The sequence below is a fragment of the Trichoplusia ni genome, chromosome 2, assembly GCF_003590095.1.
Source record: "Trichoplusia ni isolate ovarian cell line Hi5 chromosome 2, tn1, whole genome shotgun sequence".
In the NCBI taxonomy this organism is placed as follows: domain Eukaryota; kingdom Metazoa; phylum Arthropoda; class Insecta; order Lepidoptera; family Noctuidae; genus Trichoplusia; species Trichoplusia ni.
The window spans coordinates 15,526,104-15,553,626 of NC_039479.1; the positions used below are offsets into that span (position 1 = coordinate 15,526,104).

Consider the following 27,523-nt stretch of genomic DNA (forward strand, 5'->3'; position numbering starts at 1 on the left):
CGAAATGAGAAATGAGTGCAGTAAACCTTAACAATTGCCTGCCTTAAATACAGTACCCACTTTGTATTTACATTCAACGTAAAACTCATTAGATTTCATCTTCATTCGTAAAGATGCTCTACTTATTCTTTTAAGTAGAGTTACTTGTACTTAATTGAGTTTTAATTAGAGTTACTAATTGTATTTGATCTGAGGCTCTGTTTATAGTAGATTGTTGGTTTAATCTATTTTATTTTTAAGTTAGAAAATTACTTTTAGCGGGTTTTGATAAATCATTGATTTAGTATATTGTATTTAGGTATTTTAAGCGAGTTTATAATAATGTAATAGACAAGCAGCTTTACATAAATGGTAATAATGATAACCAGATACTAATGTGTGTAGAAATACTTACATGGAATTTGTGATAAATAAATACTATGTAATATCGTTGGGCCAAAGTCACCACACTATGGGAGCCAACGGATGGTCGTGGGCGACCTAGGAAGCGGTGGCGAGACGACCTCAACGCTTACCAACCAGGCTGGTTCCATGCGGCCCAGAATAGAGAGTCGTGGAAGGATTTGGGGGAGGCCTTTGCCCAGCAGTGGGACACAGTAGGCTAGGAAAAATATATATATATATAGTTAAATCTGATTTAATAACACATACAAAAATCATCCTCCTACATATTTCTTCTTTTAAGTACGTAAATGAAGGGAAATGATTAATAAGATACGTCAGTTACCTCACGTATCATTTATTTATACGCTTCAGACACAAGTTAATTTTAAGTAATGTAATTGTAAAACGTATGATAAGGAACAATACAAAATAAATCATTCTCTTGACGTTATACCAATTTAACCCCTATTTACCCACCAATAATTTACATTAAGGGTGGTTTATCGTATTTACCTTTAAATATCAATCTTGTTATGTAATTGAACGTGATGTAAACACTCCTAGTTTAACTCTCAGATGGAATTGTATTTTAAATTGTCGATGAAGTACAAAGCGGAACTGAAGCTTGTACAAATTAAGTCAATACGAGAAATGATGTTGGAACGAGCGGAGCGCGAGCGACACCGCGGCGCAATCCACTGGATTAGGCGTCCAACACGCACGCCCTCTCGCGCAAACTTCCTATTTATGTTGGGCCGCTAACCAAACGACTTGTAGGCTCTTTATTACAGTTGTTCTTTTCCGTTCACGAGGTTGTAACTGCTTTGATAAAATATCGCGTCGATTTCTTTTATTTGAGCGAGGGCTTATGGTTTGGCGGCCAGTTGTAGATCTCGAACTAAAAGTTCACAACTTTTTGTAAATCGTTTTTCATTGTTAGGGTGGAAATTATTTGCTTTGTTGTTACACTTTTTCACCTTCGATAATTAAAAAAGGTTGATATTAACGAGTTTGTAACAAAAGCAACGTAAATCATTTGTGAAAAACGTTGACTCTGTTTTGTTTTTTGAGGCTTTAAGGCTTATGTTTTATTTGTACCTACAATGTGTTTGTATACATTGCTACGAAAAAAAATCCTGTCAGTGATTGAGGTTTTGTGTGTGTGTTTTAGTGATTGTATGATTTGTGTGCCGAGAGCGTTATAAAACTTTTGTGATGTCTTAAATTGCAGCACATATTATGGCTTTCAATTTTAATAGAGTTTTGTCCTAGTTATATGACAGCGTTATTTTATATATTATTTTGTTTTGTCTTCAGATGTGGTGACAAGATGTGTTAAAATCGTCGAGGATGGAGCGGCCAGGTCGGCGGGCTAAGGCTGGGTCCCTGAGCGGGCTGTCCGGCGGGCTGGCGGGCGCGCCGGGCCCGGGCGGCGTGCGGCGCCAGCGCTCGCTCGAGTGGGGCGGCGACCGCTACAGCAGCAGCGACGACGACCGCCCCCCCCAGCCCCCACCCCTCGCGGACCGAGTGTTCGCCTCGCTCCTCGCTCAGGCCACGCAACAGTTCGACAGTAAGTTTTGCATGTAATTAATCTCCGATATTGAATGTCAGTCGAGTATGTGTGAGATTAAAAATGGAATTTATGTGCCAGACTGTGTTATTTTTTACATTTTACATGATAATAACGAATTTTAGGGTTGTATCTTCATAAGGAGATTTTGAACATTAAATGAGTTGAATTAGGCATTGCATGCCGTTAATATAAAGGTAGCCTGTTATACTACTTAACCATTAGTTACCAAATTATCATTAACATACATGATAGAACAAATCAGCAAAGTTAAATTAATTATGTAACATAACGTAGTAATCTGCATATTGTTATTGTAATGTTTTTGGCTATTTATGGAATAACCTTATTTAATTTATTCTGACCTAAGTTTTGGGACAGCAAAACAAACAACAACACGAGCTCAAACAGCGCTGTTTTAACTTTGGTATGAAACAAAAATATGAAAATCAAGGCTCGCCCACACTTAATATGACCTACGTTTGTGAGCTGTAGTGGCTATGGCGAAGTGGGATCAGCTAGGAATTTGTTATTCACCAAGTGACACGGTCGAAGGTCCGTGCTGAGCCCTAACAAGTGGGATCATTAGTGGGGCTCGGAGGGGCAGAGTGCGGAGCGCGACGGGAGGGGGGGGGGGCAGGCAGGAGGCGCGGGGACACGGGATCACGGCAATTGATAGGGGAGCGCCCTGCGGTGAGCTTATGAGGAAAACTTTACACGTAAACCCGACGCAGCCTCTGCTTCGTCCGTCTGTGACGCAAACTAAGGATTTAATGAAGTCATACAGATGCACAGCGGAGTTCCGAGTTTGCCATTGAAATATTTTTAGTCTGCGGTTTTGTGATGAGCGCTTTGTATCCACGACGATCTGGATTCTACTAGTCGGTATTGCAAATGAGCATACTCATGAATAATAAGCACTTTATAGAATAAATAGAAAGCTTTCGTTATTTTTTCATGAAATATTTTAGTAAATACGACTAATATATGATAAGTAACAAAATATACTTGCTTAAATCAATACAAATGACTAAATTAAGAACCTCAAAAATGTAATATGGATTTTTTTCTTTATGTTTGCCCGTTTACTCAGCGTAGCTACGAATATGTCGTAGCACGTGCGTAGTGTAGCGTGCATTCGTAGGCGTCGTAGCAAATAGCAACGACTCTTGTCATTGGTGTCGTAGAGTATACAGGTATTAGATTTTGGCTCTAAAAGGTTGGCTTTACAAACAAATGTGATATCGTGGTGCTACTAGCTCTTTTTTCTTTTCATTCAGTTCATTTTAAAGACAACATTTAGCGCGGATCTAACTCTTACAAAATAAGAACTTTTATACAAAGATATCCATAACTCGTCATTTAAAGATACACAATTTATAACTAAAGTCCTAATACTTTAGTAGGCTAAGGCTAAGCTCATAATGGCTGCATGAATATTTTTCACTTTAAATCCGATTTTATAATGTTACGCACGAACTCTACATATCGATTGCTACAGAATAGAATGGATTAACAAAGCTTCAGTCATGATAATAACCCCTGTGAAACGATTCACACGTGTAACTACGAATAGAACCTTACTGTGAATACAATAGGGGCGTTTTTTAAATGGGCGTACGTCGATTAAGGTTTAGATCGGGCTTATGACGAAAATTCGTGTGTCGTCCCGATGAGAATAAATGCTAGTCGTTGGTCCAAGCTTTGTATTGATTTGAATGTTATGTAACAATTAGTGTGAATATGTTTTACATACAAAATATCATTCTTCATAAATAGGTCTTAAATCGTCGTTCAAATAAAATTGGGCACGTGTAACAATTTCATTACTGCTTTTCTTGACCAGTTGGGATCCAAACGATTTCGTTTCCAATCGTTCACGATTATTAAGATTCAATGATAATTCAAACAACAATTCATCTACTATAATTTTGCCATGAATAATTTCATGACGATCAAACCGGTCGACACACGTACATTTTTGTTCGACTCTATATATGTATAGTCAACGTGTATGAGTCAATCTGTTTGTTTTACGCATAACACTATAATAAGTTAATAATTATAACCACCGTTCAAAATCTAATCAGTAGCCAAACAAGCTACTTATTAGCATCAATGTAATACGGAAGTCAAGTCATGTTAGTAAAGGGTAGGTAATCTAGTACCGCTAGTTCTGAGCTAGCACATGAAACAAGTTGGAAGCTCAGTACACAGGTACAGTGTACCGCCAATACTAAATCTTGTGCTAGTTTAGAGCAGTTTCATATTTCCGCGGCATGCACGAATACATTTACCTAGCACAACGTACAGTCAACAGCGTAGCACGTAACTTCGGCCTTGAAAAGCAATCTTATGTGGAAGGAGTAAGGTTGGTTGTTTTTGATGCCTTGGTGCTATTCTAAGGTTCGTTGTACAACATTATCATAAAGGAATATCATAAAGGTTCATGTTATTGCGGCTCAGATATTGCCTTTTAGTTTACTTTACCTTACTTCGTGTAGAGACAACGATAGCGTTATCTTTTTGACCTGTCTTGGCTTATTTAGACGAATCCTTTAATGTCTCCCTCAAATGCAGATCTTTATCAACTGTTTGTACTACAAGGAGTTTTTAGTAATATCGTGTTTAAATGCGTAAGCTTCTCATTTATTCTGCGAAGTTATGGTTTCGTTTGAAAGTAGAGAGATTAGATCCTTATTTCGGACAGGAATACAACGTTACGAGAGTCTTTTTATGTTTTTGTTTTTTGTTTTCGTCGATTTTTTTGTCAGATATAGACAAAAATGTGGAGTAGACAAGTTAATTAGCTACAAATAAGTCGTAATTTAAAACGTCGAACAACCTAAGGTCCAAAAAAATTGTTGCTGTTTAATTTAATTTTATCTTCATTTCTATTTGAGTTATTCTCTTATTCGGTTAGTCCTTCATACATTTCACAGGGTGTGAACTTATGAACAACATACCGAATGGGAGCCCAGTAGGTACGGCCCATTCAATAAACAGCCTTCAAAGCATCAAGTGGGCAACCATTATTCAATATAAGATTTTATTAAATTCCCGATGACAAGCGATTTATTGGAAAAATAATGCGTTTGGAGATTTCAGACTGGATACGTTAAATATTTTTTGAATTTTATTGCGATATGAAAAGTCGCCTTATGAAATTATTTGATGTATGCTGAATAGAGTGTATTAGATATTGAAATATGTGGTGTATTTATATTAGATTTATAATGTGCCATCTGCTTTTACAATTTTATCTAGAAATTCATCGGTAGGTTCTTTACTTTTTTTATTATAAGAGACTTTTTTTTAATAACTTATTTACATAAATTCGCGGAATCACTAGTCAGATTGCCTTTAATAATATATTTTTATGCCCGGTATTTAATAATGTATTCGCTACATCAACTCTATTTGATCACAATCATTATATATTGTGGTCGATCATCATTACGTCACGAATCACCCAATGCGGTGGTTTTACATAGTTAAGCCAATACTATTGTAATATTGTAATGTATCATCTAACCTAATTTGACGTAATGGGACGTCATCATTATAGCTATAGAGTACCGTCAGCAAAAGAAGTCGATAACAAAATATGATTTTCAAAACAACTGTAGACGTTCGAATTGGGACGGTTATGCTTATAAAAAAGGCTTGAAATCTCATAAAATTAAATTAAATTAATACCTATTCCCACGTGTTATGGAAAAATACTGGCCCTTAGTAACTGATTTCGTTGCTGACGATACATTTAGACCGAATATGTCATAATCACTTCGGATTTGGTTAGTGGGTAGTGCGTTGTGAATGTAATTAGCATCGCAATGACAACTGCATATGTCAACCACTGTATTATATTAGTGGACTGCCAAGATATTATGTAAATGTTGATTAAATTTTAGGTAATAACCTATTATGTAGGGTTCATTCTGTTAACTAGATGCTTTTAAAAGGATTCAGTGTGAAAAATATATACATGATATAAATTTATATTATTATTTTGTGTGTATTTTTATTTTTGTGTCATGTTAAGAATTTGTAGCTGGGTTTATTTTAACTATGATTTTGTATGTTATTAGAGATATGTCAGTATGTTTATCATTTGTCTTGTCCTCGTAGTACAAGCTTTTTTCCGCTTTGAAAAAAAATTGCATCAATTATGAATTGATGCAATTTTTTTTTTTAATCTTTATAATCTTCCAAACAGAAATGTTCATCTTATTGTCACTAAGCAGTCGTCGCTTTGTGTTTCATAGAACACTGACGTTCATACATATTACACGCTAGACAAACAACAAACAGTCATGGTCAAAACATAGCAGCATAACACATTGAGCTAATTACCTAAAACAGCTGCTAACGCGTTTCTAAATATTAGCACATATCTTTGAATCGAGGCGCGGCTGCTAAGTACAACAGCATAAAGGCACCAACACTCCGTGTAAACTGCGCGTAGGTAATAATGTTCAGTGCTCATACGGGGTGTAAATATGCACTTAATTGGATGATGCCATATAACGGCGAGTGCGCCCGCATGCTGCATATTAGTTTCGACAATTGCCGGTATGTTGATAGAGCGTCAGGTTCGAAGCACCCATGAACATGCTTGTTAACATTTAACGGGGAATGTATTTCGCCATGTTTGTATGTCGGCGTCGATTAATGTTGCTAGTGAGAAGCCTTAGCGACATCTAGTGTATCGAGTGTTTTGTTTTGTATCGTTGTCCCGTTTTGTATATTGTATGCCAAAAATATATATCGAAGTTACAGTTATTTATATTAATGCGTATACTATTGCGTTTGTTGATTTATATGGGTATAGTACAACTTCTAACTCTATTTTTTTGAATGATCATAAACTTCTATTTTTGTATGTTTTAGCAAAATGCAAGAGTGATTTATGTATTTATTATATTTTGGTCTTATTGAACATTGGTCAATAGACAACCCCGTTAATAATAAGTTTAATGGAAGGCTAAACGTACTACATATATACAACGTTTTCGATCATGTTGTATAAACGGTCCAATCTATTTAAAGCTTCGGAGATAATTTGAGTTCGTCGTTAAATACGATGTATATTTAGCGCATATTGACATAGTTGAATCGATATTATAGTTATGTGTATGTTTACAATTTGGTAAGAACGGGTAAAATAACATATAATTTAGAGGTAAAAATAGGAAAGGTCAACAATATATATCTTTTATTGTAGATAATGTAAGCGAAGGTTTGTGTGTTTTTATCAGGTAGTGAAGTATCGGTAAGCAATAGGTTCTACCTTAAGCTACCTATTTATATTCACTGACCTTTTTAGTAACACCCCTTGAGTTATTTTCTGGGGCTAAAAATAATATTAAAATACCGATCACAAACAACAAGTTCCAATTATTCATGTTAAAATTAATCTTTTACAAAACGAATCATCTCCTTATTTTGAGACGATTTTGTTCCATAATTTAATCAACTCCTATTATTCGAACATTAACGAAACTCATTTATTGAAATTGGGAAATCGGGAAATGAGTAATAAAGGCGCGCACTCACAGCAGTGACGTACTGAATCGTACGCGAATCTGGTTGTGCACTCAGTCATAAAAATGCATTGAGACCATGCGATTGCTCCTTTACCCTCATTAAGTACGAATTAAACCTGGTACAGTGAGGAGGAAAATAAAACCATACTTTTCATTTAGCATTGTCATAGTATAGCATGATATATCATATATTTTTTTGTTTATATAAACGTTTCCTACGATAAGAATTTTATTCCTGCGCGAATGTAATCTGAATAATATAGTTTAAAGAAAAAACCGTACTTTTCCCAGACAATTCATCCACGTTATTTTATTCCCCATTTTCCACCACTTCCCCGAAACAAAAACAGTTCAATATTTCTATTACCTTAAACTTTTTCCCAAAGCCCGTTCAACGTGAATTTCAAGTATGTTTTGTTCGTTCGAAATCTTTTATTTATAACTAGCGTAGTAGATACAAAGTTTAGTACCCATCTCCAATATGAGATTCATATGAGAGTGAATAATTTACGTTGCAGTGTGAGTCCGTTCCTGGGTTCACTCTGACATGCAAATGGCGGCTTTTTAGGTTGTTACGAGCATTACCTTTGCGATGGCCACTAATGTGATTAGTCTCGCCGCGTGATAGCATTTGCAGAGCTTTAATGCACCGCTACGTCGGATCATAAATACGTTTTCAGAATTTGGTAATCGATGTGTCCGTCTACCGTTCCTGTTCGTGATGGGTTAATTGCTCTCCCCAGATACGGTTGCCGAATAAAAGAGCAGTATTTGTGTGGCGTTTTTGGTCACAACTTGTTACAAAAAACAATAACGATTTCGTGTTTCGTACTCAGGCTTTTTAAATGTTTATGCTTTAACTTTGATTTAAATATCATTTAAGTCAAATTAAAATAATTTTCGCGTTTTGGTATCCACTTTGTCGGCATTAGACACAGTGAAACAAAGTAAGGTTGTCTGAATAAAAATTAAGTAAGTAGAAAGAGTCGCTAAGTTGAGGAGTCTTAAGGAGCTGTCAAGGACGAAGGCGCAGGTAGTCACGACCAACTTCAGACACCGGCTCCTGGTTCGTTAAGTGTGAATACTTTACCAACACATACATAGGTAACAAGTACAAGTCGGCAGTCGTAATAGGATACTTAGGAGGTTTTTACTGGCAGTTCTCACCAGGGCTAAGAGAAAACTGCGCGTGTCGTTGAAAATACAATTAAATATGTTTTAATAGAATATTATGCTATGTTACATAAAGTTTGTAAATAAATCGCTTTTCAATAGCACCAATAGATATTATTTCATGCCGAAGCCTTTTACACGAAATACGGGAAGTAAGAACCATAAAGTATCGTCAATTTCGTATTTCCAATAAAAAGGTTTTCATTAAACTACAAAACACAACTAGTATTCAGTTTCTTACTTTCTCGGAATCCCGATTGCCTTTCACGAAACTTTTACGATTTATCCTCGATCGACATAGAATATTAAAATGCGAAATAGCTCTCGTACCTTCATGTAATGTTAGTCGAGATTGGAAACCATAAGGCGTCTGGTAGTTTCCATTTCATTTCGTATTTTTCTCCTTACACAAACGGTATCGGCGGTGTTATTAGAGGCAAGCCCAGTAAGTACGCAATATCTCCGGCCGCGTTCCACAAGAATCCTCGCCGAGGCTATGCCCCGTTATTGCATGGAAATTCTTCGGCGTGCAACTTCATTGAGCGACTCTCTTTTGTATAAAGGTTTCCGCGCAATGTTCCACGGTTATTGTTTTTCAAAAGCGAGGGAGGCACCTGATATTACCTTCCCTGAATCACAAGCAGTTAGGTTTATTCAATTAAGCCTGTGTACGTCCTTTGTGTTTAGCTGCACGCCAGTCAAGTGTGAGCAAGACAATAACAACGTTGAAATTCTATGAGTTGGACGGAATGGCCACTCAAAGATGTAATCATGAAGTAGTCTGACTTATAAATGGTTTTGTTTTTGGTTTCTGGCTTATAGAGCTATTTCGCTTTTGCGATTGTTAAAAAAAATCGGTTGTGAAGCTGTTACTATGAATGGCTTTGACACATATGTTAAGCTGATACATTTAATCCGTATATTTACATAACAATTGTTGATAACGCGATCCGGCCACTGTTACGTTGTAGCCGATATCTTTGTACGTTAGCTTAGAGGAAATTCGGTAGAATTGTGATAAATGTTCTCATCGTGACAGGTGGCTTTGTACACGGGGTGGCACAGCACATTGACTCGTCGTATGAACGGAACCTAAACGTAAACATAGTGAATAAACCTAACCAATTGATTGATTACTTTAAAAGCCTTTTTGATGTGTCACATAATGATGAGTTACCAAAGTTGTTATTTGTTGAACATGGGATATAAACGATAAAGATGGCTTTGTGGTTACGTTAACAAGGCGTGTTACGTGTTATTTAACGTGAAACGTGTTTTATACACCATATGTAGATACTGAACTTATTTTTAATTCTGGCTTATAATATAGTGTTGGCTATTGTTAAACTGCTTCTTAAAAATAAAAATACCAACGAATCATTAAAAGTCATTTGGTATTAACGGTTAAAAACATGTAGTAACCTAATACATCTATTGTTCTTATCAGCAACGGAGTATCCACATAATGCGTCTACTTACAAAGGTAATGACATAAATACATGAGCCACGAAGTCCCAACAAGAGACAATGCCACGCTATCATCAACTGCGATTGCCGAGGAGCATTGGGTCCGTATCTAATGAAAGCTCGCAACCCTCATCAAACAGGGATTTATGTGGCTTCACAAATTAAACTAGCAGTCGCTGCACTACGATCGGTACGATTGGTGCGACGCGAGCGGTGCGCGCGACACGATGCGACCGCTGCGTTTGTCGCGCAACCCGCCGACTATCATGCGGGCTCTTATCGCCACTACGCTTCACTGATAGATAACTTCGACCGCCCGTTAATACAACAGAGGGAAATTCAATACAAATTAACAGTTTCATCCCACTTGAGTGGACTACAACTAAATGTTCATACTTTAAAGACCCTTGGAATACTTCGTAATTGTGTTAGCCAGATAATTTTCAATAAATTCATCTTTATCGAATACTGTTCCGAGAATTATTGTTATTGTAATTTGAGTTGAAAATGCTTTCAATGTCGAGTATTTTAATACTAGTGGTATAGTTTTTAGTGGAGACTAATATTTGTACAGTTGGAAGACTCAAGGTAAATACACGAAGAATAAGAAATTAAAAGAAGAGAGCTCTCGAGAATATGCGTCGAGAGAAATCCTATAAATCTCGTAGAGTTCAATTGCAGGGTAAATACTTTTTTGATAGTCCACGCTAAATGCAATTTACCCTTGAGAGCCAACCATCTTAAAGCTTTCTTCAAGAACATTTGATATGTTTAATATATCTGGGGAACTAGACAATAGCTACAATTGTATAGTTTTGTTGACCCCGTTACATGATTTTACGACATGATTGACATTTAATTATAGAATCCAATAGAAGAATTGGTTGGAAGCAATTTTCTCTTAAACCCAGTATTACGGCTTGTTTGTCTATGATATTCAAAACGACGATAAAAATCTTCAGAATAACTCAGCTTCTAAGTGTATAAATATCCAAAATTATTCCCTTTATCATTCAAAAATAATTCATCTACTTAACTTTTTCTTTTATGCTAAAATTCTTTGAAGTCGAGGAAAGCTCCCAAAAAGTAATTTTATTAATTACGAGTCAGGAATTCAACAAAGTTCCAAGCCGGAGAGGTCCTTTTCTTTCTCGGAGCGATCCATTATCTTATGAAGATTTAGAAATTCCTGCGGTGTGCGTCTCGCCCGTTGCGCCTCAGCCTGGCTTCACTTCCCCCACAGACAACGGATGCGATGCTCCCGCTAACAAAAAATAAGCATTCTTTCACAACTTTTATTAAATTGCATGTTATACATGTATGAATCACTAAATATGCTCCCTTAACGTATGCTAAACATAAACAACAAAGTTAATGTCGGAATTTACGTTGCAAACTTAAATACGTTGTGGCCCACCAAAAGTTAATAAATATGTTTTGGAATTCACATTAATATGTTAGGACAAAGGCCACAAATCGCAATGTACATATTTCGTCGGAAGGTTCGGCAAGTTGACGGCGGCGGCGCGGCCGGTGCTCTAAGGAAACAAAGGGTGGAGGGTCGGCCTGACTGCCCCACGGCCATTTTCTCTGTAAATGTTGCCGTACTTCTCTTTGTCGTTTTGTTCGTCGGCAGGTCACGAGAGGCCGCCATAGACAAGCTCATTTACCCTCTTTACCAGAAAACTCGTAGTTGACTCTATGAAACCGCAAGCTTGGCGGGAACAGGTAAGTAACTTTAACGGGTCATTAACATTGTATTCTGTTTTATTTGCAAAAAAGATAATTCATTATAATACTGGTAAATTTATTTTTCCGAGTGAATATCGCAAAGTAGGGTAAGGAAACAATAATGTCCTAATATGTGGTGTGGTTACAACATTAAAGCTACTAGAAAAGAAACAAATACATGGAATGCAATCAATTTGGAACATGACTTGTTATACACGTACCTCGTGACGGCTTAGCTTTCAGAGCAAGCATCGCGACATGATACTACGTAATCTATGTCAGTCTTAAGAGATTATAGAGGTCGACTGGAAAATGTCAAATTAAATTAACGTAAAAATCTTTTTACACAAACATTTTTACATAAGTCTTTATCATATAAAGATAATATTAATATCATGCAGAAAAATATAAAGATACATGTAGTTTAGTTTGTAATCCGAAACAACTGTAACCAATTCTGCACGTTAGTACATTTTCTTTCATAGCAATAATAAAATATACTTTTATTCACGATATTTCAATAATCCGTGCCCTTAGGAAGTTATTCGATTCCAAAAAACGATTATTTTACATACATTTATGGATGTCGGATGTCGCAGACTGTAGGGGAGCGAAGATTTGCAACGTAAAACTTTAGACGATTGCTGCAATACAGTGTAAGGGCGAATACACATCGATACCGTCTCGACGTCTGTGTACCTAAATATACGTGTGTATAAACACATCCTTAAACCAGTGATGCGTACATACAATCAAACAAGACAACCGAATGCGTATTGATGCTAATTAGTGTTTTCGTAACAATAGTCTTAGTTACATGCGTACTGAGGATTTATAGCATGTGTTATGCCATTATCATATGTGATATATAATTACATACGTGGTATTCTGTTACATGCCAAGGAGGTATATTGACGTATTGGAGTAGGATTTCACTCCTTGTTTTTTAAAGTAAATATTTAAAGTAGATTAATTCAGTATTGTCGAGACGCGTTTGAGGTAAGTAAGGTTTATATGTCAAGCACGCCGGTTATCTGTTGGCAGAATTCAGACACAAGGTATGTACGTCAACCATCTCAAAAGAAGAAGTCCATATGATTTTATTAACGAAGGATTATCTCAAGCTCATAATGTGTTATACAGTATAGTAATATTGAGTATTTAGATGAAGATGTTATTGAAAATGAGGTTCAAGTTTCACACATAAACTGAACGTTTTTGAAAGCTAACACAGTTACATCGCAGATATTGAGTTTATCTGGTAACACGAATAATTTAAATAACTGTGACGTACAAAACAATCCGACAATAACGTAGATTTGTAGGAATTTGTATAATATCGTTGGTGTAAGTAATGAATATTAGGCGGCGAGAAGCTATCTAATTGGTTATTCTGTTTAGTTACCAACGAGGTTGATTGAATATTTTACTAGATTGCTTGGCGGACAGGCGGGTCGGATTTGTGATTCTAAATATTTTATTATTACTCATTTCATGTTATTTATGTGAATGATTTCTGTTTATAAAACTTAAAATACTTATTAAAATTTATGACGTAGAAATGACCGCCTGTTATTAGATATTATTTTTTAGTCATATTTGTTCATATTTTTTTAAATAATTGGGAGTGAAAACAGATTTTTTTTTTGTAAAATAGCTGAACTTCTTATTTTGTTTAATGTTTTTCTCCTAGATACGATCAGTCCACAAAACTGTTTTGACTCAGTTTCATTTCACAATAGTTTTATACTTTTCTTATACCTACACACTGTCGATAAGTTGCATAATTTCAGGTATAGATAACAACCTCAGCATTTTATTTAATACCAGTACATTTCCAAAGCAGTAATGTAGTCTCTACTAGACTTCATCTTTTTAATATTATCTCTCAATGTATCTGAAGATCCCTCGTTATATTATTAATAGCAAATTCATAGTATATTACATCCTCTGAACCTAACACATTAGTTCTCGTAGCTTGAACAGTAAGTACGCAGCTAACACTAAGTACAACAAGACTTAAGTATGAGCAAAACTCAACCATGTAATAGTGCAGCTCACAAGAAGTTTTGTTGACCCAGTTAGGCAAACGAGACGATAATGAATTATGTACGTTCCTGTATATTGAAGCTTTAATATGAAGAGTTTAACTGAATAGGTTTATTAAATTTTAATTTTAAATTTAAGTGTAGTTTTAAGCATGCGGTGTATCAGCCGTGGTCTTGGTGTAGGTGAAGGTTTGAACCCAGCAGGCAAGTGATAATGTAAAGTTATGGATACTTTTTTAATTATTTTCAGATACCACTAACAAAAGGATAATTAAAACATCATCAGGTATACAGGAATTTAAAGACTAGCATCTGAAATCACCAACTCGCGGTGACTGAATCATTGGAGGTAGGTATTAGGAGATATTTAAAGCGACACTATACCAAAAAAAACGTATATTTATTTGAGTAGGTACTATCCAGTAATTCCTTTTTTAGGGACTAATAAATGCTTCATAAATTGAAGTGACTATTCATTATTTTAGTCGGATAGCCTCACAAAGGATAGGATTTACAGAACATATCAAAGGGGCACACAACGACGGATGCACTGAGGCACATAGAAACTCAAATATCATAGCCAATCCAATCTGCAGGAGGATTACTCGGATAACTGCTCGGACTTGCAAAATGGGTGTGAAATCGACATGTCCATACATCGTTTTACTATAGGCCGGGAAACTAATTGTCGACTGACAATTTCCGCGTTTTAGTTTTCTATTGGTGTTGATATACTAGATTGTTTGTGACATGTAACAGAATGACGAGCCGCTCACTGAAATGTTCTAGCGTCACACTTTCACTCAGCGTTTGCACGATAATTTAGGTTTGGCTCTTCAACAAAAAAAATATACGGATTTCTTCTTAAACTACTTCTGCGTTATGGACTTAAATCCTTGGGTCCTGGGGGCTTTCACAAACATTCAATTTACATGCACAAAGACGTCCAGACTCAGGACAAGCATTCGCGGATCACGCGAATACTTGTCTTACCCGTGGTCGGACCCGTGACACGTTGCGCTATATGAGTTTGGCATGGTGACTTCAACTACTCGGCTGCCAGTGCAGTAATTGCGAGCGTTTTGTCAAATACAGACGAATTACTTAATAAATACATTTTCCTCCTCCCTCCTACTTTTGCTGTGCCCGACAGTGTCCATAATGAGCTGTGAACCTAGTTATAATTTACCACCTATGTAACATTTTGGTATGCAATAAAGATTTGATTTATATGATATTCGGACGAATTGTAACATTCGGCAGGTTGCATGCTACTGGAAAACGCTCTAGTGTATCACTACCTTAAAACGAAAGCGGACAAGTCACGATTGATGCAGGACTTCCAGTTTCTGCCTACAATTGCGGAAAATAGCTGCGACGGCGGCTCTGTTTGATCCGGCCAAACTGTTATTAATGTAATTTACCTTTGGAAGTGTTTGACTAGTTGTCAAGACATCTTCCCTCATTCATGGATAACGTTGCTAATATGTTTTTTTTAATAATTGTACCTAGCCTATGATGCTATTTGCTTTTTGTAATTTTCAATCAATTTGCTATTTATCGGATCAAGCCAGAACCATTTTGAGGGATAAAGCTTTGCCAATAACGTCCTGCATAATTTGTTATCTAATTTCCATTCGGATTCAAATCCTAACATAGAGGACAAATACATGAAACGTCGTTGCGTTTGTATAGAAAATTTCAATAATCCCCATAGGTTTGCGATGCGATGAGCGGCTCGCACGTGCCCCGGATTACGAGTAATTGATGGTCCCCGTGTCTAATCTCTGCACTTTGCTCCCGGCCCTCATATCCACGTTCTATTTCAAAAAAAGTATTACAAACTAAGTACCATTGTTTATTTTACTTTCCCAACTACTTTTCGCCCCTAGCGATGCATTTGTTTTATTATTTTTTATATTCAGATTTCTTGCTATATAGTTCCAATATTCTAAATTGGAATTCGCATTTAACACACACATGCGTACAGTTATTACATATGTGTTTACATTTTACGAGGACTATATCGTTATTTGAGATAAGCGGGCAATATTGTGTTCGCAATTTCGCGAAATAGGGTGTCAGATATATTTTAATTATATGGTTTCTATATAGTTAGATGTTTACCAAAATTATCGCGTTTGGATGTTTGTGGCGTGTTAGAAGGCTTGATATTTAATTATGTTAAAGATAACATTTTACGAGTTAATTAAGTTGTGTATGTTCGGCTTATTTTTCTGACAAAAATGTGGAATTTGTGAAGCATTAATTTGTTAATCTCGTAATTTAGTCAGAGCGTTGTCGGCGCGCGGCGGTGGCGCGGCGGCGGTGCGGCGCACAATTCGCGTGCGCTCCTTATCTGCAGATATTTAAATTCCTGCCTGAGCCTCAAAATAGTTCAAATTAAATGGAGCTTGTAAATTAAGTGTTGCTATCACGCAATCCTGGGGAAATAGCTCTAAGTGGTTTCACTGCGATCTAATATTTTATCTGACTCGACTTAATAGCTAAGTTAAATAATCTAGACAACATTCCATAGATATGTAAGCTGATAAACTTGCCAAAACTTGATATCTAGATAGAAATGGAGTTCACTTAATTGAAGAGAAATTAAAGTGATTATAAACCATACAGATTGAATAAACGTAGTTGAGATACATTAATAATTACTTGAAGATCTAGTTGGTTATTGACTCTGTATACTTTAAAATATTAATTCCCTTTAAGTTTATTACTCGAATTTACGTTTTTTTACTGCTTTGACTCTACATGACTGCAGACGACGATCAAAGACTGTTGCTAGCTAAACTTTATAGCCAAGATGTCTCGACACTAGTAATTTCAAAGTTATATTATCTACTAAATTGAAAATGAGAAATCTTATTAGATTTGTTATATGAGTGAGGAAAACCGATTTTTAAAATTTGCCCACTTTAACTTAATCTATGTTTTTATTGCATACATGCATTTATTATTTATTTTATTACATTTGCTATTTTTGAAACACCGCTTAAAAACATAGATATATCGACTAAATTATCTACTGAAGTTAGAATAAGTATTATCGTATAAAATAGTATAAATATTTCTCTGGGGGTAAAACATAACTCTTTTATACGTAATATACCATGCTGTCTGCGATTATATTGCCGAAAAATAAAAGTAGGTATGATGAGAAACAACAGACGGTAGCGGGGAGGGGAGGGGGCGGGCGCGCTGCGGCGGCGGCCCGCGATCGCTCTCAGGGGCAAACAGCGACGATTGAATGTGAAAATTTAATTCAGGTCATTTTCATCGCCGGAGTAACGGAATCTATTATTTTTCCCCAAAGAAGACTATTACTCAGCTAACATTTTTTAAATATGAATTTCATAGTCGCGGATCTCCATTTATTTATGCAGTTCACGTCAGGCTTCAGTGCTCCCGAGTTTCTTCACGGCCACTACTGTTTGTTAATGTTATTACAACTGCTTGGCATTATGCGAAAACTTTTTATTATTGTTAAAGAACGTCGAGATGTTTTTAAAAGTTTGTTTAGAAAGCAATGCTTGCATTAAACATGATATACATATATACATTGCAGAGAGAGCACCGCAAGTACTCTCAGTACTTTCGGTGCTCTCTTCTCGTACCTTGAAGTTGTAGCAATTCGTCGATTATTATGAATTAATTTTGAAAACAAACGATACTGATAATTATGAAATTAGAGACTAAACTTAGACAAACGCAGAAACAAAAAAAAAATACACAAATAAGCCCAAGAAAATATTTAAAAAACATCTTTTCACCGTCAGTTAAAGATAAAACTTATGGTTGGTAAAACTTAACGAGTGAGAATGCCCAGCCTTCAGGCTGGCACGACTTTGAAAAATGCTAATTTGAGGTCGGCGTGCTTCTGAACCACTGCCTTCACTCAGCATTAAAATGCAACCAAACTTGTCAAAGTTTGGCGCTTTGCAAATGAATTTCCACCTCGAAATATTTTAGAATTAAATTAAATGTTCGTTTTTTTCTTTGCCAATACCTATGACGATATCACAAATCTATTTCGAGATCACTTTAGCAAACAGTGCTTATCAAAAAGATTGATTTCTCAGTAATATTTTCGAGTTCCACCGGCCATAATATATTTTATCAGGAATTCATATTTACAATCTGAATACCAGCCTACGCGGAGACGTTTAATAACTCAGCCGTCGACGGCCACATGGTTATCTCTCTTCGATTAAATTAGTCGATTAAATTTTCATATTCAATCTTGAGTTGTTTACTAAAGGGAAGCCTCGCGTCTCCGAAGCAGATAACTTGCCATTCAATTTTCCACCTTAAGTACAGTATTAAGGTCGATAAAAGATTAAAGGTAGCGCGTCTGATAGTAAAATATTTATACGTTCAGACAACGGGAAGACAGTTGAACGTAAATAATATGTCCTACAGTTTCTGAGTGTACAAAAATGTTGTGTTTGTTTGCCAAATAATACTACATATTATATGAGTTGTTACTTTATATAGGATTTAGTATTTGGTAGGTAGTTTATAGGTATTCAAAAAGTTACTATATAAGTTTTTTGATGCGTGCATTATATGTGGTATTCATTTGATTTTTATAGTTTCTGCGTATTGTCTATTTGTCCTTTATCTTGGTGCGGTCATAAATTTCTGCGTACTCTCAGAATAGCAAATCCAATTCGCACTTGTTTTCAATACACTCGGTTTTTAATAAAATAAGACAGGAATCTTCCGATTTGTATCTATTATGTTAGTGATACTCAAAACAACAAAATGATTGTACTTAATAAAATTATTATAATTTAATACACAAATTTTATTATGTGGTTACGAAACTGTAAATATTAAACCATTCATAACACGGTTAACTAGTATTGATTGAAGTTGTATTTATTTGAAGTAAAACAGCCACTCTAACAAATTGTCCAGCGTTCGACAAATATGTTCCCTCTGTTTCAACACTTATGATATATTGTTCAGTTGTTATTCTCATTAGGTAAATATTGAACAAATTAATGGGAAAATTAAACATTATTTATTTGTTATTTTATTCCCATGCAAAGCGTTTCAAGTTTCAATAACATTATGAATTGCTAATAATAATATTATTAAATATAATTTTGTGTTGAAAGTTTTATTAAAAATACGACGAATTTTCGTCATTGTATGACGTTAATATTTACACAAAGACTTTATTAATTAAGACGCGTATGTCATTACGATGCACGAATAGTTGAATCCCACTTATTCATTAATTGACGAACTTTTGATTATTTAAATGGATTATGAAATAATCGCCATTTATCGACATAACAAGTATTTTAAGGCAATTTATTTTAAAGTTTTAATATTAAAATGTGACGGTTTTTTTAATTAGAATTTTATAAAATAGTTGTCTATTCAAACGCTTACCCCGTGGGTTGGTTCCATGTGGCTAAGAACGGAGAATGACTTGGAGGAGGCCTTTGCCCAGTGGGATAAAGTGGGCAAAATAAAAAAAAGTAGAAATTGTCAGTATTACCGTTTCTGATCCATAAAATATTTTACTAAATCAATACTTTGTTATACTACAATACTTTATGATGTATAGGTATCAGCACTAAACACATTTACTGATGGATGAAAATCCGAAGCTCGTATTTGTCTACTACATGTCAACGTAATGTCAGAGGTGCAATAAACCCGGTTTACCTAAAGGTTGTTGTCCTTACGAACTTGAATATATCATAATCATAAACCGTACCAAATTCCAACGATATAAACAGAGGAATAGGAAATGTTATCCGGAAAATATTCGCGTAAGGTCGATCCACCCAAACCGCGTTATTTCCTACATAATTCCATTTCGCCTAAAGTGACTTTCAGAGGTTGTAATGCTAATTGAGTTTGTAGAATCGTTGAGTAAACTAAAACAAGGTGTTTAGTTCCATACAGCCGTTGGCTACACACCGACCGCCGACTTAACTTTCATTAAACGCTACATTCAAACCCTTTAATATTATTTCAGTTGAGAATTTAGAATGGAACAATTTGTTTTTGTGTACATACAGGGTTTAAGGGTCTGTTCGCACATTATAAACGAACCCGACAATACTGATTAACCAACTTCCTTGAGCCCCACCGTCCCTTGTAATAACATTTTCGTGTCCACGTTACGCCACTTTTTGCATCTTTTTATCGTCGACTTTCAAAAAATATTAAAATGCTTTCCCTAAAGTTACAAATGACTGCGTCGCTCTGCTTATTTTCAATTTATTCACGTTTCGTTACAGAGAGCTGTGTTAACGTTGCCAACAAATTTCCAAAGTATTGCGAAACTTACCAATCTGAACGAGTATTTTTAATTCATTTTCTTTCGCTCAACAACTTTCTTTTATACTCATTCGTAACAAGATAGGCACGATGTAGTTACAAGTTTGCTTAGTAATTTCCTTTGAAGTTCGTATGAGTAATACTTAATATTCACGGTTTTGTTCATCTTGTCGACGTGGAGGCGGGAAAATGTGTATTCGTTATTACTTTGCGTTTTTTCTTTTGTCTCAGTTATGTTTTGTTAGAATCAACAATTAGGTTTTTCGTTATTTCTAATAATTATTTATGAGTAGAATTATATTGAATTGCTTTGAAGTTAAATGCGTAAAGCAATCTTATTTCTATTTTTTTATAAGTATGACTATATGAAGCTCTCGTTCTAGCAGTATTTAAAATAATTCCTATTACAAACGAAGGGATAAGAAGAGGAATATCTTAAAACCAGAAAGGAAGTCACTTCTTTCCAAGAGTTTGTCTAAATAGTCACCGAAATATAGTTATGATCCAACCTTGTTCTAAAAAAAACATATATACACATATCTGTTACAGATAAATATATTAGACAAATTAGGCTATAGTATAGGTAGGCTCTGTGTTCTTTTTGTGTGGCAAGCCGTTGTTTGGTGAAGTAGTTCCGCGGGTTCGATCCGCCGCAGGCCGCCTCGCGCCCGCTACCAGCGTATACATTTTGTTTGTTATTGTTTAGAATTACCTACCCAAACAAACCGCCTCATAAATTCCAAACTTTCCGGCCTTAACTTTTATACTGACCTATTTGTATAAAGTGTTGAAAATTATTACTTAGTCATAACATAACTGGGAACGCTGGGAGTTGCGAACTTTTCCATGTAAAAAACGTGGTGTTAATCTTGTCCGCACCGAGAATTTCAATACTTTGTTTTATTAAAGGAATAAGTGGTTTTGTGCACTTCTATTTAGTTTTCGAACTTTGTAGATAAAGTGCGGATCGTTGAGCATTTAAGACATTATTGAAAACCGATTCACCTCCGTTTAGATTTTTTCATTAGTATATTGGAGTCTTATCATCGGAATTTGTTGCTACAGATGAGCAGCGCCGTATTTACGGTTCGGAAGGCGGGGAGGAGTTACCGCGCTACGCAAGCAGTCCGCAGCGGCAGTCCTCACCCTTTCCTCATGAGAGCACCAACCGAAGATATTACAGAAGAAACAGGAACTCTAAAGGTAATGACCGACCATAAAGTAAAATTCATCAAATTCAATTAATAAATTAAAATTATATTATTCGTAACAAATTCATTTTTTGTTCCTATTTATTGTAACTTTTTTTTTATTTCTAGTAGTGTTTGACAAGCTTTTAAAAAAAGTTATAATAAACAGGTTATTATATTTTTTTTGTACATCTATATTGTAGGTTGGTACATATTTAACTTAACACATTTGCCTTTAGGGCCAATTACACTAAGTTAACACACACGATGACAAACAGATGGTTCATACTCTATAGACATTGAATGGATAATCTAATTACATAGACTTTGTTCTGTTTAACATTTAATTGTTTTAATTAGGTGAGGAGATCTTCAGTGCGGAGACAGGTGGTACTCTGCAACGTCGTCGACGCGCCGACGACTTCCCGCACGACACCAACGCTCGCAATGCACGCATCTGTCTTAACAACGGTAAATATAAAAATATACTTTAAAAAATATCAAAAAAGAAATTCTTATTGATTTTTTGATGTAGAAGTTATTACTTTATAAATAAATATTTATACCAATTATATTTTTTCTAAAATTAAGATCTTGCGTTGTGCAATACTTAATGAGCCACTTTTTTCCCACGTTTTTTTAAATTCAATTTTCTTTTAATTGTAACATTAGCTAGTAGTTCTTTAGTTTTTCAAAAACTACTAGCTATAGGTTTCAAAAACTACGGGCAATTTAAAATGATACATCATACACACAGTATGACTTCGAACCTCCTCTTCAAAGTTGGCTAATAACGCTTACAACCTTGTCGAAATACGCTCAAATATAATCAAGTCTACATTCAATAAGTCATTGAATATTTCCGGAACCTTTCATCCATTCCGAAGGGAATTTGAGCAGGAAACCTTCGAAAGTTAAACAAGTTGTTTGACTAGCAATATGCCTGCAGTATTTGTTTAAGAACCCAAATAGATTATCCCAATCACTGTTGTTGTATTACGGGATGAGTTCGCTCTACGAAGTGAGAGCTAAACTTTCGACACCATTATCAGCTGATGGAGTTGTGTTGGTGATTAATTAAAGACTGCACGGATAGCCGAGTGGTTAAGGTCATCACGCCAAAACTAATGAGCGCAATGTGTCGTGGGTTCGATCCCCTCACAGGACAAACATTTGTGTGATCCACGAATGCTTGTGCTCAGTCTGGTGGAGTGCATGTGTCTTGAAATATATGGAACCCTCTGCGACACAAGGGTTACAAAGAAAAAGAAAAAAGAAGTGCTTATAGCGAAATTGCTTTAAAAATTGATTTAGAATTACATCGGTAATGTTTCAGTTTGAATGTACATATTTACAAATATTCAGAGGAAACTATTTATAATATTTTCATCGAATTGAATTAACATTTATATGTTAATTCAATGTTAGCGATATAAAACCTACATATGTACATTATAGCCAGATTCCATGATTTTTGTATTATATAATGGGCACATCGCTGTATATTACGTGTTCTAGGCAAAATTACAAAGTTTGTAATATTTACACAGAGATCAAACGAATAATCGTTTTATATTTCATATTACGAAAATATTAAATTTCGTTCATTAAAAATAGGCGTGTGTTTTTTTTTTCTTGCAATTATTACTTCTACTAACTTGATATTTTTGGCAATAAAATGATCATATCAATTTTAGTAAAAGTAAAAATCTTAAGCGTGTTATCATCTCCTAATATATAAAATTCCCGTGTCACGATGTTAGTTACCGTCCTCCGAAACGGCTTTACCGATTGTTACAAAATTTTATATGCGTATTCAGTGGGTCTGAGAATCGGCTACTATCTATTTTTCATAACCCTAAGTGTAAAGGGTTGTTCACCCTTAATTTTTTTTTGCTTTAATTTTTGAACGATTCATTTTTTTATATAATGTGAAATAATTTATTAGTCAAAACAACGTTTGCTGGGTCAGCTAGTAATATATAATAATATATGCTTACCGCTTTGTATAATTGACCTCTATATACATTTTATCCTTCAGTTAATTCAATACTATTCAACCGTGAGTTCAATTCTAGTTAATTGTTGATGCATAGTAAATATGATGATGTTATTAATTAAATTGCACTATGGAGTGATTGGTTGCCAGCAGTACTAATCTCTCAATCCATCAGACAACTCTACTTAGTAAATAAAGGTATATGGCGAACTACATACCTATTTAATATTTAAATGTTAGTTGTATACATGATGTAGAATAGAAAGCGGTAATATACGAAGCACGAGCTTTGATAATAGGGGTTCAATTTTTACCTTTTCGGTACGTACGGACCCTAAAACCTGCAGCACGAATAAAAGTATTTTCTTATCATTATAATTTAGTTCAACACGTAATTGAAAGCCATTATCTTTGTAATAAAGTTTCAATTATTTTCAGGTTAAATAAAAGTTTCCCTTAACACAAGCACTAAAATTTCATTTAAAGTAGGCATAGGCATGTATGTTATCATGATCATTAATTTATCTACTAATTCTGCTTCTTCTAATGCAATACATATTCAAGCTCAAGGAATCTAACGACAACTCTACAGTTATTAATATAATGCTGGAGAAATCTAAGGAATGAGGGTACACATACAACGTCGGATTCCGTTTAGTTATTGTAGCTAGGCATTCTGTAGTGTACTTACTACATATAATGGCGTGGTACGGAGGTGGGTGCATGCCTTTGATAAGGATGCCTGGCATAGTTATACCGACGCATGTGACTGGCACGTACATGTAGACAATGAGATCCGAATTGTGTTCGAGCCTCGCGCGACGCACATTGTGAAGTCATAATCTTATTAAATATTGCCTTGATGGTTGATTGGTTTGAAAATATCGGGGTTTTTTTTCGTCGAATGTAAACTGAAGATAACATTTGTTACGTTGACTGGTTTCAAAAATAGCTTATAATCGACAGCATACCTGAATTAAAATTAATATTTTCTAATTGCACAAAGCATTCACATAATGCATAAAGCCCATTAATACCAATTACACAACATTTTTTGTCAACAAATTTATAGCGTTTTTCATTTAAAATTGAAATTTATAATTTAAAATTGAAAGTATTTTGCATTTTGTGCAGAGATTAAAAAAGGGTGTTAAAATTATATACTTAGAAAGGCGATTTAATGACGAGTAATTTAGAAATATACGTGTTGATTCGTGTGCATGGCGGTACTCATCTAATATTTACTCGGTAAGCCCGTTACGACACCCATAGGGAGAATATTTGTGAATGTCAATTCATACTGAAGGATCGCTGGGACAGGGTTGTTAATGTATCACTTCCAGCATGTCGTTATCATTAACATATTAAGAGCAACCTTGTCACATGGTATCCGCAGAGTCAAAGTATAGAGGTTATACATTTTTTACGTATACCTGGACAAATATTGAGGAATTCTCGAGAAAAATTTGCAGCAGCAGAGATCTTAAATGGATTTTAAAATAATGTATAGCTTTTTTGAGGAGGCGAGGTATTTAACTATATTTGGACTATTCTGAAATACATACCCAAAAAATGTATAGAACGAAGGATTGAGCATTGATCACCACGCTTTCCAGAAATTGACATATGGAATCCAACAATATGTCGTTTGTTTTCATTTTCTTTTACATTTACTTCATATGCTGCATTATAACAAGAGCTTGTATGTATAGCTCCACCAAACAACGGCGGGCAAGCAAGTGAGCGCGACTGCGACTCACCACCGGAGCCGGCGCCCCCCGAGGTGCCGCCGCGAGGACCGAGCCTGCACGTCACGCTCCGCCATCGTCCCTGCGAGCCACCTGCTGAGCAGGACCGCCTGTATCTGTCTGAAGGTAAGTGCTTACTGGTTAATTGAACACGATAATCAAAATGTCATTATATTGTATTGAGAGATTTTAATGTGGTATTATTGAAGGTTTCAAGTCTTATTTCAAACCCCTAGACTTAATAATTTCTAGAATGCCATCAAGGACACTATCAGATGTGGCAACTAGATGAACATGTCGTGGCTGCTTAATGCGTGATTTTCTACAGGTTTCCACAGCATGGCTACCGTAGTCAGGATGACTGTATGAGGGTCTAACTTTATCTCTTTTATTAAATGAAACAAAATGTTTTTTTTTTAATTAAGCACTAAAGTAATACACATACATTTAATAAATACTTAGTATCTAGTAAGGAGTATACGCCAATAATAAATTTCATTGCAATTTTATAATGTAAAATCGTGGTAAAAGTAATTAAAGTATTTCCAAATAAGTAAATAAAACTTTTACTTTTAATCTTTGTGCTGTACCTACGTTTTGCAATATCAAGTTTATTCATTTTACACATTAATTCCTTCGAACAGTCGTATATTAATAATGAAACTTGTGTTGTGACTGGAATATTGCGTGCAAAAATATTTTCGTTGTATTTGTATAATATAAGCATGAAAAGGTGATAGAAGGGCAGACGGCCATTACTATGTAGAATATATGTAATCGTAAGAACAAAATTTGATAAACATATCATTATGACATTATGATTAACGAATGTCATAATAATGTAAGATTTTACTTTTTATATTTATTTTTATAGTTGAGCTTTAAATAGACTTTTTTGTTCGGAATATTCCAAAACTTATCAAGTAATTGTATTCAATCTTATTTCGTTAATTAAAACTACAGTACTAATCACTAACAAATTCCAAAAAAAAACCTTTTTATTTTGATAACTAATGACTAATAGCCACGTCTTGTTTTGTCTAGGTACTTTATTGCTAAACGATTATAACTGTACAATAAATTTAAATACGACGAGACATAATACTCACAAACACAAACTAAAATTATACTAGAACCTAGTCTGATCCTCTACATAGATATGCACTACGTAGGAAAACAAACTTGCCGAACAAACTTTCCTTTAATCTAAGTTTCTAGATAAGGGTTCTATAAAATGTGGTAAAATTTAATAGTACAACGATTCCGTGATAAAGAGCTCATGTTTTGTTCTCAAGCGTTATCTTTACAGTTTAAAATTACACTAAAATAAACTTTAATATTAGCTGAGATAAAGTATAATATTGTATATTCATTGTTACTCGGATAGTGATTTGAAAGAATCTGCTTTGTAAGCGTAAAGTAAATAATTGTTGTTTGAAGGAGTTCGGTTTTTGTAAAGACTCCTTTCTTATATAATAAAGTGCCAAAGGTTCATATCACACAGAGTTGCTGACTCTCTAAGAGTTGGCTAATTAAGTTTCCGCAGTAAATGTAGAAGCGTGTTAAGTAGGCCTTGTTCCTGTGTTGGTACTTTGGGTGAAGTTTAATCGAATCGCATCGCCCGCACTACACCGCCGCCGCCGTACCGGTGCCACCAAGTTGCCTCTCTGACAAATTAGCCACTTGATCTATGCCCCAGGCGTGTATACGTAAACAACTTGGACTTTAATTTCTTTTACTTCTCTCTTTGACGGCTTTAGGGTTCTTTAAGGAAATACAATTATATTGCGTCGGAATTCTTGGCGTGTTTTAACTTGTCGTTGAAATCAGGGTTGCCAAAACAGTTTTATTTTCAAGTGTATTTTTAAACCAAAAAAAAGTGACAATCAAAAAACTTGGATAGAAATAATAAGTTCGCAGTTATTGTCCTAACAGTATTTTTAATATTAAAACATAACTACCAAGCAATTGTTTAGACAAACAAGTTGTCTAGGCGGCTCGGAACACTCCGCGCAGTAAACTTCCTCGTTTCATGTTTCCCCTTGTTTATATTTTACGTTTTCATTAGCTTCAAAGCTCTTGTTACGTTGTAATAATTTTTGCTTTACTGCGACTAGCTTCATATTGAACCGCAAAATGTTATAGAGTCAGGTACTTAATAAAGCATGGGTCAAATACATAGCCACGGTACCGTGACGAAAGAAGAAAGAAAGAAAGCTGCTAAATTTGATTTAGGCGAGAGCCGGGCGCAGGATGAGTCGCTTTGATGTGGCGCGCCTCCGTCGCCCGCGCCTAACCCGCCCCGCTGAAATGGCGCGCACTTACACAGAAACTCTTACCGTA

The 27,523-nt window shown here is 35.3% G+C and overlaps 1 protein-coding gene across 1 annotated transcript; it reads left to right on the forward strand.

Annotated features, from left to right (window-relative positions):
* Nucleotides 1–702: 702 nt before the first annotated feature.
* LOC113501734 lies at nt 703–25,559 on the forward strand. Its single transcript, XM_026882946.1, has 5 exons — nt 703–718; nt 1,715–1,954; nt 21,309–21,446; nt 21,794–21,910; nt 25,151–25,559. The coding sequence occupies exons 1-5, from the start codon at nt 703–705 to the stop codon at nt 25,327–25,329; spliced, it is 690 nt and encodes a 229-aa protein (XP_026738747.1). The 3' UTR covers nt 25,330–25,559.
* The last annotated feature ends 1,964 nt before the right edge of the window (nt 25,560–27,523 follow it).